We start from the raw sequence: 15,365 nt of genomic DNA, 5'->3' as shown, positions 1-15,365 counted from the left end.
ATGATCTTTGTACCATTGTACCAAAAAATCCGATACTTGTTGATATTCAACATAGACATTGTACAACTTAGTACAATAGGAACACACTGACATGATCTCCAAGTAGGGCTGCTTGAACTTTCTGTAAATTGATTTAGTCATGTAGACATTCTCACACTAGTGGTTCTCAAACTTTAAGATCCTTTTGTACTCCTAAATTATTGAAGGTCCCAAAGAGCTTTAAGTGGAATTGTAGGTGTTGATATTTACTGTATTAGTATTTAAAATTCATTTAGGGACGCCTGGGTGGCTCAGTCATTAAGCGTCTGCCTTCAGCTCAGGTCATGATCCCAGGGTCCTGGGATCGAGCCCCACATCGGGCTCCCTGCTCCACGGGAAGCCTGCTTCTCCCTCTCCCACTCCCCCTGCTTGTGTTCCCTCTCTTGCTGTGTCTCTCTCTGTCAAATAAATAAATAAAATCTTAAATAAATTCATTAAATATAACTTAAACTCATTGCATGTTAAACAATTATGAATCAACCATATTTCTCAAAACGAGTGGTATTGCACTGTTTTTTGCAAGTCTCTAAAGTTCATCTTCACAGAGGACTGCTGTATTCTCATGTTTGCTTCTATATTATATCAGTATATTCCATTTTTAAGTATGTGAAGAAAGTCTAGCCTCATGCAGATAATGTAATTAGGAAAGGAAAGGAGTACCTTTTGAGATACTTGTGGTTAGTTGAAATGTGGAATCTGAAACCGTAACACTGCATTTTTTGTGATGTTATATTAAAATCCATTAGTCTCTCTAAATGGATCTTTTACCCATGCATGAAAAGAATGAACTCCCAGGGATCATTGCTATGGTTATATCATGCATTGGTTATATGGAAAATACTGATTCACTAAGTTGTACAGGTCTTCTAAATATTGACAAATATCTTTAAAAAAATATTTGTGAGGAACACTGATATCATCAGAAAAGTCTTGGGAAAAAGTTTTGGGAAACTTGGGCGAAGAGGCAGAAGTTTTCTAGAATACTGTCAGTTGTTTTCCTTAAAATGATTGGGTCATTTAATTTATGAGGAAATATCTGCCAAACACCCAGGTCTGGATGGATAACTAGTTTGCCAGTTCTTTCAAGTAAAAATCTTCTATGACAAAGGCTGCTAGTTCAGCTCAGCTCACAATTCAGCCACACGTTTTTTTCAAGACAACATTCATATTTCAGTGTGTACCAGAAGTGTTTAATATTGCAGAGAATATTAAGACAAATAGAAATAGTCAAGGGTCAAATTTTATTTTTACTGCTTTATCAAGGACATTAAGTGAACTTTTTTTTTTTTTTTTTTTTTTACCGTGAGTATAGGGCAGTGAAGTACTACTTATATAGGTAGGGTGCTCCTGTCTTGATTTGTGAACGGTGCCAACAGTTTTACCCACCTTTGCAAATGTCAACACAGCAAAAAAAAAATGTCTTAGTATTATGAAAATAGTTTTGACCCCATGGAAGTATCTTAAGGACCCTATGGGCTCTGCAGAATATACCCTGAGAACTATAAGATTAAGCACCCTGTAAAATAAATACTAAGTACAGGTGAACTAGGAAATAAGCATAATGTATTTCCAGATTTACTAGAATTTGTGTACAATTCATCCTAGTAGATGTACCATGATTTCTTAACAGTTACTTGAGTCAGCCACAGCAGGCCATCCTGTTGGGAATGCACGGTCTTTGAACTTGGAGCCATCCATCTCTGAGGCAAGCCTCAGAAATTACTGAGCCAGAATCATGCATTTACGATTGAGTTCTCCTCATCTCAGTTACATGCTGTTGCATCACTTTTGAATCTAGTATAAACATTCTATTTAGAAACAGTTGCTACTGTGGCATCATTCACAGATGGAATTTCTCCTGTGCTGTCATGCCAGCATAAACTCTATAAAATTGACTAAATATTAGAAACTAGGACTGGCTGCAGTAATCTTTAGTGTTCTGCCCAGACTCCACTGACCTTAGAACTTTAAGTTGTGTTATCGTGCTGCTTATGTTGAAGTTAAATGCTAACTAATGCTAACTGTTGAAGTTAACCATGAAGAGTTGGAGCTACTTAACGTGCATCTGTTACCAAAATTCTGTCTGGCATCATCACTTCTTAGGGATATACTCAATTTAGAAATACTGTCAGGATCCCCCTAAAAGGCTTTCCTTCACGAAGCTATAGCTTTTGGGAACTGGGACCTCCTTCATATTCTGGGCAGCTGGTGTAACAGTAATTACTGGAATTATGTCATGATGCATATAAAGATCAAAAGGGAAATAAAGGTGCCCTTAATAATTGGTTCCTTAAATTCTAGGTAAAGAAACAGTAGGATGTTGGAATGACACACTACATTAACTCCACAATTACTGTAAATTCTTATGTGGGCCCAGTAATACCTTCAAAGTCCATACAAGTCACTTTACAGGTTTTTCAAGGCCTTTGCTATTAGGAAAGTTGGGGGAAGTAAAAGGAATTTTTATAGGCCATGATGTAGAAGCACTGCTGAGAACCTTTGGCCAGTGTGGGTCAGGGAACATGAAGTACTGCACAGGTGGATTATATCAACTGCTATAAAACCTCAATTTTGAGACAAAAAAAATCCAGGTTAGATTGTAAACCCATTGTGTGGGGTTACACCATGATCTGTTAATGTTGGCTATCACTCATCCGAAAAGTGATGGCAGGAAAACTATAGTTTGCATCCAATGAGAATACCCTTGAACCCTGGCCCTTCAAGGGGGTACAGCAACACTGTTTTGGGGAAGAAGAGCTATTTAACACATAGGGACCTAACTATGCACAGGAAATCCTCCCCGCCTCCCCCTGCCCTTGTATAACCCAATCTTGTGACCAGTTTCTCTCATAAACATTTTTTGTTTCAGCAGCTATCACTTGAACCATCAGGATCATTTAACCAACTTTTTTTTTTTTTTTTTTAAGCCCAAGATAACTGTAACTGAGCCAAGTACGTGATAGAAGAACGTGGAAACGGATTTTCATCTCAAAAATACTTAAGCTGGATGGGGGGGGAAATTCAGCTTTTATTGTTAGAATTTAACAGTTTCAAAGCACATCTTGGTGGGACCATCATACAGAATTCCACCTAGTAAAGTTTCAGGTGGCCAGTGACCTTGTCAATTAGATCTGCTGATCCTGGCCCAATTCCCAGCACAGTTCTAGAACCTGGTGCAATTTGAGTACGTCCAGCATCTTGGATTAAACTTACAGTCAGTCCTAGCATTTTCGCATGGGTCAATAATTCAACCAGAGTTTCTTCATCAGGGGCTTTGACCACCACTTTGGGCTGGCCACAGTATTCCCATTGTTTGAGCAATTCAGGGTTTCTCCTTTGAATTTGCTTGTAGGCAGAAACAGCAGCATGAGAGCACTGGGCAGCCACTTTCCCTTTTCCCATCTTTAAGTCATTTCGAACCACAAGAATCATTTTGTACTCCCCACTCTCTCCTAAGATGCTTGCTTCACTTCCGGTCTCTGTGTCTGTCTCACTCAGTGAGCTTTTGGGGATCATCCCAAAGCGTACACGGAGGCCCCAGCCCAGGCACATGCCACATGCAACTCCAGCAGCCAAGCTAAGTGCACCAGGATGAGCCAAATATTCCATCACCAAGGATTTGGAGAGCATCTTAAAGGAAAGGAAAAAAGTTATCACTACATAGCAGTGAAAAGATACAGGCTTATCAGACAAGACACCTTGACAATATATATAAGCAACAACATTTTAAAACTGTATGAGGTCATCCAGAAAAAAAAGCAAAATATATTTTGGATCTTAATGTACTGTTTTTTTTTCCCGTGTTTTCTAAAAGATTGAAGAATACAGGTAAAGCAGTTTAGGTCATTTTGAATCTCAACATAAGGATTATCTATCTTGTTCTTGGATACAATAAAGCTCTGTTGCTCAGTGTTCCCTAAGTCTTGTAGAGGAAGGAAATACTCCATTTCACCAAGCTGTCTAAAGGACCCAAGGAAACCAAGAATAATTCATCCCTTCTTTGGAATATAGTGCTCATTTAACTGTGTCTTCATAATCCAGTGGTTCTCAATGGGGATGGTACCAACTGCTCAGAAGTTTCTGGCTGACACAACAACGGACCTGGAGTGAGGTGCACTGCTGACATTTACTAGACCTCAGCATGGAATGCCAAAAGTCTTATGAAGTGAAGATTTGTCCCACTGGAAATTATAGGTGAAAAATGATTAATATCTGAGACTAGAACCCAACTTCATTATACATATGGACACAAAGTATTTTTTGCATAGTTGTAATATACACTGAATTTACCAGAAGTATAACTATCATATAAAACAAAGGAAGATCATCCTTTATCCTTTTTATTTTAGAAATTCCTGTTCCCTCAGCAAGGCTGTTGATGGTATTTGGGTCACCAATAAAACACCTATATCAGTCTACATTTGAGGCTGTTGGACTCATAATGCTTCCGTGTATAGGCACAAACAACTATCAGTTTCTTCTTCTAGTGGAAGAGTAAGCATTTATATACTGAAATACATGGGGCCACCATATTTGTAGTGCTGACAAGTAATAACCTTGATTATGCATTGCATAATCTACATGGCATAGATGGCAGTCAAATTTCCTTTTCTCATTTATGTTAAAATTAGGACATTAATGTTTTTGAAACTGCCTGGCTGGCTCAGTCGGTGGAGCATGTGCCTCTTGATCTCAGGGTTGTGGGTTCAAGCTCCACACTGGGTGTAGCGATTACTTAAAAACTTAAAATTTTAAAAAATAAATGAGGATAGCATAGGAGATGTTAAATTTTTTGAGATAAAATCCACATACTACAAAATCCACCTTTTTAAAGTGTATAATTTAGTACAATTTTTAAAAATATATCCACAAGGTTGTGCAACCATCACCACTATCTAATCCCAGAACATATTCAGTGCCTCAGAAAGAAACCTCTATACCCATTAGCAGCCGCTTCCTATTTTCTCCACTCCTGGGCCCCTGGCAATCACTAATCTACACTTTGCCTATTCTGGACATTCATATAAATCAAACCATACAACATGTAGCCTTTTGTTTCAAGCTTCTATCACTTAGCATGTTTTCAAGGTTCATCCATGTAGAGGCATGTATCAGTACACTTCATTCCCATGTTCTTAATGCTGCTCTATTTTGCCTTTCCCAATAGTCTAGATGAGGTGATAGTCACTTAGACAAGAGAAGTGTCAATGAAAAAGGAAACAAGTGGCCAAGGCACGTCTGTATGATTTGGTGACTCACTGGAGGTCTGGTGATAAAAGAAAGGGAGAAGTTTAGAATGACCTGGATTTGAACAAATGGAGAACAGAGGTACTATTTACTGATGAAGAGGATTTTTGTGAAATAGCAGGTTTGAAAGTAAAAGATACTGAAATCAGTTTAGGATATATTACACTTGGTTTGACCAAAAGACATCCTGGTTAGAGATGTCCAGCAACAATAAAAAAGGATATACCATCTTAAAGGTCAGATGATAAGCCTAGGCCAGAAATACAGATTTAAGAAAACAACATATATCTGAAGTTACTGAAGTGATGAAAGTGGTGAGGCCACTGGGACAAGTATACAGAGTGAAGGAAGGGCTAAAACAGAATCCTAAAGAAATGAACATTGAGGGATCAAAAGAGAGTGACATGGAGTGGCCAGAGGTAAGAGGGTCACACACGTTAAGTTGTCAGTACCCAGTTTCATTCCTTTCACTGGTGTGACATCTGGTGACAGGGCTGTACTGACATAGTACTTTATGGCTCTAGATGCCTTTGCAGTCAGAAAAAAATGTATTAAATTCTTATTAGAACCTACATTATCTCATAATGCATCTTTCATTTACTACATGAGGTTTACATGTCAGCAGGACTTCTCTCTGATAATCTAACAACTAGACTCCAAAATGAACAAAAATTCAATTACATAAAAATTATATATATATAACCTCCATGTCAACAATCAGAAGGATTTTCTCCACCAACTTCTAGGTTGTAAGGTAACCAAATATCCTATATACCAGATTCAGGTATTATCTGGAGAAGGGAACTGCATATAGAGGACCTATTACGTGTTGCATAAATTACTAAACCCTTTACTTCCATTATGGCTGTTGTGAAAATAAGAAAAAAGACATAAGCCTCATATTAAAGACAAGAAAAATAAGGATCAGGGGCGCCTGGGTGGCTCAGTCGTTAAGCATCTGCCTTCGGCTCAGGTCATGATCCCAGGGTCCTGGGATCGAGCCCCGCATCGGGCTCCCTGCTCGGCGGGAAGCCTGCTTCTCCCTCTCCCACTCCCCCTGCTTGTGTTCCCTCTCTTGCTGTGTCTCTGTCAAATAAATAAATAAATAAATCTAAAAAAAAAAGAAAAGGATCCAACAGAGAGGCTGCTTATCTGCAGTAACATAACTAGCAAAAGTGGTATAAAAGATACTCATCTAGAGATCATGACAGAAAACTTCTCATCTTCTTAACTTTATCTAAAAACATATATACCAGTAAGAGTCAGCAAAAACTGAAAGCAGAAAAAGTTCCAGAAATTACCAAGCTTACTGCTTCTGTACCATCTCATGAGGTCTCTAACATGTTAATCCTAACATCTTTATTCTTTAGGATGTTCTAATCTCCCATCAGCCTGATCACATTATCATCTAACTCCAAAAGGTGTTTCAGCCTGTCCCCCTACTTCCACTACAAACATATCAATAAACCCAGTGCTCCCCTCCTGAACCACACTCCACCCATTAATCCCACTCCACCGGCCTTTCCAACCTAAAAAAAAACATTTCCAAAATCCTCTTTGACCCTTAAACCACTGCCTGACTTTCCCTCTTCCCTTTACCTCTAAACTTCTTTAATTACCTGCTTCCCTTCCCCACTCAATTGAAATTGCTAAGGCATTAGATACTTGCTAATTGCCAAATAGAGTTGCCTTTTAGGCCTCATCTTGAGCTTTCCCCACAACTCACTGATAATTTTTCTTTAAACTTTCCTCCCTAAAATTCTTTAATCTGTCACCCTATCTTTCTGATAGGTTTTTTCCAATCTCCTCTAGCTCTATGTCCTGTTCACCCCCGATGTACATAATTACCCCTGCTTAACATTTGGACGCCCTTTCAGTCTATACCTACATTGTCCAATATAGTAGCCATCAGTCAAACATAGTTATTTAAACTTAATTAAAACTAAATAAAAATTCAGTTCTTCAGTTGCACTGAGCCACATTTCAAGTGCTCAACAGCTCAACAACTTAAAAGTGGCTAGTGGCCACTCTATTAAGATCTAGAACATTTCCATGAAATTTCTTTTGGACAGTGATGGTCTATATACTCTCCTTCCATTCAATCGATACTTATGGAGGGCCTATTGTGTACCAGGCACTGTTCTGGATCCTAAAGATAGAGCACTGAACAAAACAAAGTCCCACTCTTAATAGAGCCGACATCTAGGAGAGAGAGACAATCTCATTTATTCTCAAACTGTCATATGCTGAGGACTCCTAAAGTCTCTCCTGGGCTCCAATCTTGAATTTCCAGCTTCTGCTAGAGTACTATGAAGTATTCTACTCTGTGTCCTAAACTGAACTCAGTATCTTCCTTTCCCTCTCAAACTTCTGTATTCTTGATTTCTGAGTAACCCTGGACTTTTTCTCCTCTGTCCTACCACATACAGTTCCCAAACCTTGTTGAATTTATCTGTGTTAAACCTATCTCCTTACCTTTACTACCAGTGCCCTAATGATCTCTTAGCCTCAAACCTCCAAAATTAACTTCTCCAACTGATCTTTCCACATTTTCTTCATGCATGTCCTAGTTCACTCTAGTCCTCTGGCATTAAAATTATACTTCTAAAGCACAAATTTGATCCTGTAATTTCCCAGCTCAAAAACCACCAGATAAACGCCTAAAGAATAAAACAAATCCCTTAGCACGAATTCAAAGCACTACACAATTTGTTTACAACCTACTTTATCCTTCTAATATACTCTCCTGCTACATACTGTACTCTCCAGCCACACCAAATTACTAGGTCCCTTCAAGAAGCAATCTCTCCCCAAAAATTATTTTCTATTTTTCTCCACTTAAATACACAAACACAAGTTTGAATCAGTCACGAAGGCGTGATTCAAATGACACCTTTCTCTAAAGTCTTTATCATCCCCCAATCAATCTTAATTATTTACTCTACAGAACTGCTGTAGCAATTACACATAACTACTGCACATCATACTCTCAGCGTCTAGTGCCGGGGGGGGGGTGATATCACGTTAAAGGATTAAATATTTCTCTGAACATTTTGTCTGTGTTACACAGAGACACATTTTTCGGCCATATTCGTGGAAACTTTTCTTTCCTCGCAGGACTCAACAACTTCATACGCTGTGGGTATTCAGTAAGTAAGTACTCAACAGAATGTGAGGCCTGCGCGGTATCTTCTCACATTCGGAGAGCGCGCATCGATGCTGCCTGAATGGAGGCGTTGATGGGAACCAGAAATTCTGGGTCCTTCTCCTTCCCAGGATCTTGGTCCCTTTTTCCAAAGGACGACTGGCAGAACAGGAACGGTGGCTCCAGCGTCCACTTGGGCGGAGCAGTCTATGGGGAAGATGAAAGGCTGGGGGAGGAGGTATGGAATGAGGTGGGACGAAACATTCCAAGTGGAGAGAGAATGGAGAACGACACCCCTCTCCTTAGCCCTGTGAAGGGCTGACTTACCTAGAGAACCTCCCCACCGCCTCACTCGCGCCTTTGCGGTTTTTCTTTCGGGTAGTGAACACGCTTCTATCCCGCGAGTTATCTCTTCCAGGACTCCTGGATAAGTTCCGGATCAAGATCCGCGAAGAGAACAGTCATTCTTCCTCTCGCCCCGCCCACAGGTCCCGAACCTAAACCCGAGCTGAAATCCGGCGACGATCCACGGAGGTTCCAGAAATGAGGGAGGAACTTTTGTTTTTTGGAGGCGGTCCCCGGAGGGGTGGGGGGTGGGGAACGGACCGGAAGTGACGCGCGCGAGTTCCGGTTGGCCGGACCCCAGCGGCGGGTGTGAGAGTCGGTCGCGAGCCGCTTGCAGGATTCTGATCCGGAGAAGCCGGGGTCAGAGCGGGTAGGTAACCCCCGCGTGGAATTGGGGACGGAAGCCTAAGACTATCCTCAGAGCTTGGCTTCTTCCGGAGCTCTCCCACTTAGACCATGCAGATCTGGGGCACCGTGATTTCGACTTCAAGCAGTGTTTCAGGGCGCTGCTGACTCTGAGTGCCTCAGTCTGGCGGTAGCCAGGTTATATGGGACACCTCCTCATGGTTGGCTACCAGTACAGTGAACCCATACAGTGGGTTTGTTACCATTCGCTCTCATTGTCGCGGACTTGGAAGCTGTTCTAAGCTCTGTACAGTACCCATCTTTTCCTGCCTGGGTGTTTAGGACCTCAGAGTAAATGGAGATCCTCCCTGCTGATGACCAAGCTGTTTCTCAGGACCTGTCAGTTTGACCTCCCAACCACTGACACATGGTAACACATGTTACTAAACGTATTCGCTGCTAAACAAAATTCAGGCATGTAAGTGCCATCTAAAGCGTTGGTGGCCGAGGGAATGGGGCCTTCGCTCCGTTGATTTTTGCAAAGACCCTTCGCGGATCTCCTACTACTTTATGAAGAGTAGGGTTCTCTACCTCTTCCAAATCCCTGACCGCCCCCCCCCTTGTTGTTATATTAGAGTGGAGGTATTTGCAATAAAACGTGGAGGTCAGCTTAACCTCTAAACTTCCAAGAAGCCATAGGTGGCCCTGTGTCACACTAAGATTACTTAATGACCTCCAGTAGGTTTAAACTATTATCTTTTGTTTTTCTGCAAATCCATGCAAAAATCTCATATAGGTTCTGGCACTGTTTATCTATCATGGCAAGACGGCTCCTTTTCCTAACTTTAATGTCTTTCAATTCTCCTTTGGGGCTCATGGCAGAAATTTTGTAGACAGACTACACTGATTTTTTGGAGAAATGTGTACAAGTGTTTCTGGTGTTGCAATGATACAGAATTTAATGTTCTGATAGCTATTGCCTGTTAATTGTGTTATGAGCTGTGATTTTAGTTGTGTATTTTTAGCATAAATGATAGTAAGAAATTATTTATTAGGCAACATTTTATGAATTCTAGAATGTGTTTTTATTGACCTTTGGAAGAAGGATGGTGGTACCTAGATAAATGTGGCTGATTTGTATGGGTGTGAAATGACTCTATAGTAGAAATCTTTTATATTTTACTTCTTTGCCTATATTATTTTAAAACACTAAAGCTTTTTTTTTTTTCCCTTTGAGGTATATATCCTACTTGATTAATACAGTTTAATTTCTGTGACTCACATTCCAGAATAAATATTGGTAGGTTACCTAACTTTCTGAGCTGGTCTGGATTGTGTTGATAAAATACTGCTTACTTATTTCATAGGATTGTCACAGTGATTAAGTGAGATAGTAAATGGGAAATCACTGTAGAAATGAAAATCCGGTGATGTCAGTTTACTCTGAAAGCTGGAAATATATCAGTGCAGAATTCTGTTGCTTGTGTCATTTCACAATTTGATGTTTTATATTAAGTGTGCTATTTATCTGAAAATATCACACACTTTTCTGAGATGATCTTTGCCCTACTTTTGAACCCGATAAAAGCTATCTAGGAATAGTTTGATACTGTAACCCATTGAATTAGTCACTGTGGTTAATAAGTCGGTGACTCGAAGAACCATGAGAGACGATGGACTCTGAAAAACAAACTGAGGGTTCTAGAGGGGAGGGGGGTGGGAGGATGGGTTAGCCTGGTGATGGGTATTGAGGAGGGCACGTTCTGCATGGAGCACTGGGTGTTATGCACAAACAATGAATCATGGAACACTATATCTAAAACTAATGATGTAATGTATGGGGATTAACATAACAATAAAAAAATTAAAAAAAAAATAAGTCGGTGACTGGAAAATGAGTATAGTTTTGCTTTTGGGAGTTTAAATCTGATCTTTCTTGGTCATCATGTATTGTCACTTAAGAATTTCCAAGTGCAGAGGAAGGTGAAGTTTTTGGTGCTTATATATGGTTAACTAAAGGTTAAAAGTAGCCTTACTTTAATAAGTAAAAAAACTATCATTTTACCGAAACCCACTGAAAGCAATATTTAGAATTAAAAGCAACCTCTGTGAACATATCGTTATAGTCTTCCCCAGAAACAATCAGTAATTGGCTTGCCTGAGGTCATGTGGTTTAGGTAGTGCCAGAACCTGAACTGGAAATGAGGTCCCAAGTGTTCTTTCTGTTCTGCTAAGGTTGTCTCCAGGCATCTTTTTATGGTTTGGTAATATTTCCTGGTTTGCATGAAAATGATGTCTTTTATGTATTAAAGGGATTTATAGGTATACATTTCCCCCCTTTTTAGCTGATTTATTCTTGTAAATTCTAGGAAAACAAAAACACTGTACTTGGCAAGATTTGCAGTGAAATGGAATAAGGAAAGGTAAAAGAAAATTCTGTTCTTCAGAACAGCTGTTCTGAATTCATGCTTCATTACTATCAGATATCAAGGTGTCTTCTTTCTGACAAGTGGAAAAGAGAGTATCTTTGTTACACATGTCTCTACTGAATGAATGTTGTTGGTAATAGGTAGGAGGAAACTATTAATTTCTTTGTTCATGCTAAAAAAAATTTCCCCAAACTGTTTATAATTTTAATATTCTGTTATATTATCTATTAATCTATAGAGTCATTTCTCTATTTTATTCTGGGTAAATAGCCACTGTAGGAATAGTTAACTCTTTGTCTTGTTGAGAACCTTTTTGCTTCTACTGATTTCACAAAACCTGTTTAGTCTTTCCCCGTTTTTGGAGATCAGAGGGCTAGATACTTATTATCACTGCTCTTTTGCCTAGTGCTCTTTGTTGGTGTCTCTCTCTCTCTCTTTGGTATAGAAATAAACGCCAGATTAGAGAATCTTTACTAACCTCAGAAACAAATTGGATGAGTTAAGTGATAATTTGTTTGTTGTTGTATTAGTTAATAATCTACCTTCACAGACTTGCAAACATTTTGAGGGGTAAACTTTTAAAGAGTTTATTGCTTCAAGAAACTCTGTTTGGGAAGCAACTTTGTATAGGGTTTGCCAAACTGATATTATGTATTATGTAAACCCTCTGTAAAGCTCATTTAAAGATATTATGCTCCTTGAAGGTTTTGGAAATTTGAACAGGAGATACTTGTCTGTGTCAGATAAGATTAAGGCATTTAAAGCTTAAGGCATTTTTAAATTAAGCAAGGGCAACCCACTGAGTAATCCTATCCCAGCTTAATGGTAATTGCTGAAGAGTTTGTCGGTATTCAAAGATACATAGTCTTTTCGGTAGTTCATTGTGATGTTTTCTCTTGTTCTTGAAGTTCTTTAATAATAAGCTTGGTCTTTATAGATTTTTTTGGAAGGACTAGGTAGATAGTGTTAAGAGCCAGGGCTAAAAAGCTAGATTGCCTTGTTTCCAATTCCAGCTCTTACTACTGTGCAACCCTTTGGCTGGTTACTTCACCTCTTGCCATCTCAATTTCCTCGTAGACAATGAAGTCAGTACCTTTACTGTTAGGGTTAAATGGATAGATTTAAGTAAAGCATTTAGAATGGCATATTAACCATGACTGTTATCATTGTTACCATCCAGTAGCCTGCTGAGCAGTTGCTAAGAGAAAACTCTTTCCCAATCCTCTTTGAAAGCATGTCTTTTCACTGCTGCTTACTTGATCATTGTTTGCTCAGTATTTTTGTTTTGTTTTGTTTCAAGTTTTTATTTAAATTCTAGTTAACATACAGGGTAATATTGGTTTCAGGAGTAGAATTTAGTGATTCATCACTTACATTTGGTGTTCATCACAAGTGCCCTCCTTAATGCCCATCACTCATTTAGCCCATCCCCCGCCCACCTCCCTCCATCAACCCTCAGTTTGTTCTCTATAGTTGAGTCTCTTATATTTTGTTTCCCTCTCTTTTTTCGCCTTCCCTTTGTTCATCTGTTTTGTTTCTTAAATTCCACATATGAGTGAAATCATATGGTATTTGTCTTTCTCTGACTGACTTATTTCACTTAGCATAATACACTCTAGCTCCACCCATGTCGTTGCAAATGACAAGATTTCATTCTTTTTGATGGCTGAGTAATATTCCGTGTGTGTGTGTGTGTGTGTGTGTGTGTGTGTGTGTGTACACACCACATCTTTATCCATCAGTTGATGGACATTTGGGCTGTTTCCATAATTTGGCTATTGTTGCTGCTATAAACATCAGGGTGCATGTTGTTTGCTCAGTATTAATGAAGGTTCAGTAAATAAATATGTATACATTTCATTGTGTGTATATTTTACAACATATGTGAGATTCTTTTAAAAAATGATGTATTTCTGTAGGCTCTTCTCTCAACCTTTTTGTATTATTGTTAATAGTTTATTTGTGTAAGTCATAACAATTTGAGATTGAAATTTGAGAATTTGATGTTTAATGATATCTTCTAGCACTTTCTTTGCATGGGAAGATTATTCTGCAATGACATCTTTTGCCATATCTGTTCATTCATCCAGTCAGTGAGCAAAAATCTTGTATCTTGGTCTTTTACCAGGTTTTGGGGAAAACAGTGGGAAGCAGAGACAAACATATTTTAGTTGGGAGCCTGATAGAGAAACAGGTATTTCAGTCGGGAGCCTAACAGAGAAAAAAGTAAATACAGAAATAAAAGAATAAACACAGTGTAATAAATATTACGAAGTAAACAAGGGTCTGAGAGAGAGTTAATGTGGATATGTGCCTGTTCCACAGTATATCTGGAATATAGCAACATGAAATGAGGTAGGAAACATACTCATGGTCCAGGTTATATAGAGCTTTGCAGGCCATGGAAATGAATTTGGATTTGATTTTGAGTGTAGTAGGAAGTCCTTCTACAGTTTCAAGTAGGGGAGTCATAGGATTTATAAGAAGTCCACTCTTGTTTATATGTGAAGGATGAATTGAAGGGGACAAGAATAAAAATGGAAAGAGAAGTTAGGAGTCCATGGCAGTAGTCTACGTGAGAGATGAAGATGGCCTGGACCAGAGTGGTGACAAAAAAGTGGAGAGCTGTAGGTGGATACTAAATATATTTGGAATAGGACTGGGTCCTGGATTAGATGTGAGGAGTAAGGAAATGAGAGGAGTCAGGGATGATTGTGCTTCTGGATTTAGTAACTGGGTGGATGGTTGTGCCAAGCACTGGGAGAGGGAAGATTTGGGGAGGACCAGATTTGTTACAAGAAGGGGGATGGGAATGAGGAAGAAAGAACATGTTACATTTGAGATGCTTAGCAGTCATCCAAATGTGCTCTTAGGTGTACAGATCTAGAGATCAGGACCAGAAATACAAGTTCAGGCTAGGGTTTTAAACTACAGAACCAGAAAAATCACTTGGAGAGACAGAGAAAAGGAGAGGGCCCAGGTCAGGTAAAAGAGAACTGGCAAAAGGGGGCCAAGGAGTGTTTGAAGAAAGAATTATCAGAGGGATGCCTGGGTGGCTCAGTCCGTTAAGTGTCTTGCCTTCAGCTCAGGTCATGATCCCAGGACCCTGGGATCGAGACCTGTGTTGGGCTCCCTGCTTCTCCCTCTACCTGCTGTTCCCCCTGCTTGTGCTTTGTCTCTCTCTCTCTCTCTGACAAATAAATAAAAAATCTTTAAAAAAAAAAAGAATGATCAGATACACAAAACTAATAAAAGTGGTTATATCTAGCAGGGAATGTACTAGATGAGGGACAGAGAGGAACGAGATTTTTCTTTTTTTTTCATGTATATACACATATATATATTTGTATATGTGTATAATATATATATATAAAGCATGTGAAAGTTTTTACTTATTCAGAATTCTTTTAAGAAAGGGTCAGCTCTGGGACGCCTGGGTGGCTCAGTCAGTTAAGCGTCTGCCTTTGGCTGAGGTCATGATCCCAGGGTCCTGGGATCAAGTTCCGCATCAGGCTCAGTCCCTTGCTCAGCAGAGAGCCTGCTTCTCCCTCTGCCTGCAGCTCCCCCGCTTGACAAATAAATAAAATCTTTTTAAAAAAATAAAAATAGAAAATAAAAGAAAGGGCCAGCTCTGTTAAATCTTTTTTTTTTTTTTTTTTTTTTTAAGATTTTACTTATTTATTTGACAGAGAGACACAGCGAAAGAGGGAACACAAGCAGGGGGGGTGGGAGAGGGAGAAGCAGGCTTCCCACCGAGCGGGAGCCCGATGCGGGGCTCGAACCCAGGACCCTGGGGTCATGACCTGAGCCGAAGG

At 39.5% G+C, this 15,365-nt stretch overlaps 3 protein-coding genes across 14 annotated transcripts in view; 2 read left to right on the top strand and 1 right to left on the bottom strand.

Annotated features, from left to right (window-relative positions):
- Positions 1–4,459, top strand: part of CLTC (clathrin heavy chain) — a 65,445-nt gene extending 60,986 nt beyond the window's left edge. For both annotated transcript variants that reach the window (XM_078064351.1, XM_078064356.1), the window contains one exon: positions 2,967–4,459. In XM_078064351.1, the coding sequence (XP_077920477.1) occupies positions 2,967–2,986 (20 nt within the window). In that variant the 3' untranslated portion in view covers positions 2,987–4,459. The remainder of the gene's footprint in view (positions 1–2,966) is intronic.
- On the bottom strand, positions 3,048–8,910 carry PTRH2 (peptidyl-tRNA hydrolase 2). 2 transcript variants are annotated; one of them, XM_036106137.2, is made up of 3 exons: positions 8,759–8,896; positions 8,453–8,657; positions 3,048–3,669 (listed from the first exon to the last, which is right to left on the bottom strand). In XM_036106137.2, the coding sequence occupies exon 3, from the start codon at positions 3,667–3,669 to the stop codon at positions 3,130–3,132; it is 540 nt and encodes a 179-aa protein (XP_035962030.2). In that variant the 5' UTR covers positions 8,453–8,657; positions 8,759–8,896; the 3' UTR covers positions 3,048–3,129. The 2 variants fall into 2 exon arrangements, with proteins under 2 accessions (XP_035962030.2, XP_035962028.2); XM_036106135.2 differs by lacking the exon at positions 8,453–8,657 and having other exon boundaries at positions 8,759–8,910.
- Positions 8,911–9,024: 114 nt separating this feature from the next.
- Positions 9,025–15,365, top strand: part of VMP1 (vacuole membrane protein 1) — a 137,050-nt gene continuing 130,709 nt past the window's right edge. For 2 of the 10 annotated variants that reach the window (XM_078064393.1, XM_078064370.1), the window contains exons 1-2: positions 9,030–9,146; positions 10,359–10,421. The gene's annotated coding sequence lies outside the window, so the exon portion shown is untranslated. Of the gene's footprint in view, positions 9,151–9,463; positions 9,552–10,358; positions 10,422–15,365 lie in introns of those variants that run through there. The other 8 variants (XM_078064398.1, XM_078064375.1, XM_078064401.1 and 5 more) reach the window with 6 other exon arrangements.

Source organism: Halichoerus grypus, chromosome 2 (assembly GCF_964656455.1).
Source record: "Halichoerus grypus chromosome 2, mHalGry1.hap1.1, whole genome shotgun sequence".
NCBI classification, from domain to species: Eukaryota; Metazoa; Chordata; class Mammalia; order Carnivora; family Phocidae; genus Halichoerus; species Halichoerus grypus.
Note: the sequence above shows the minus strand (reverse complement) of the source record. Positions and strands in the feature narration are given on the sequence as shown.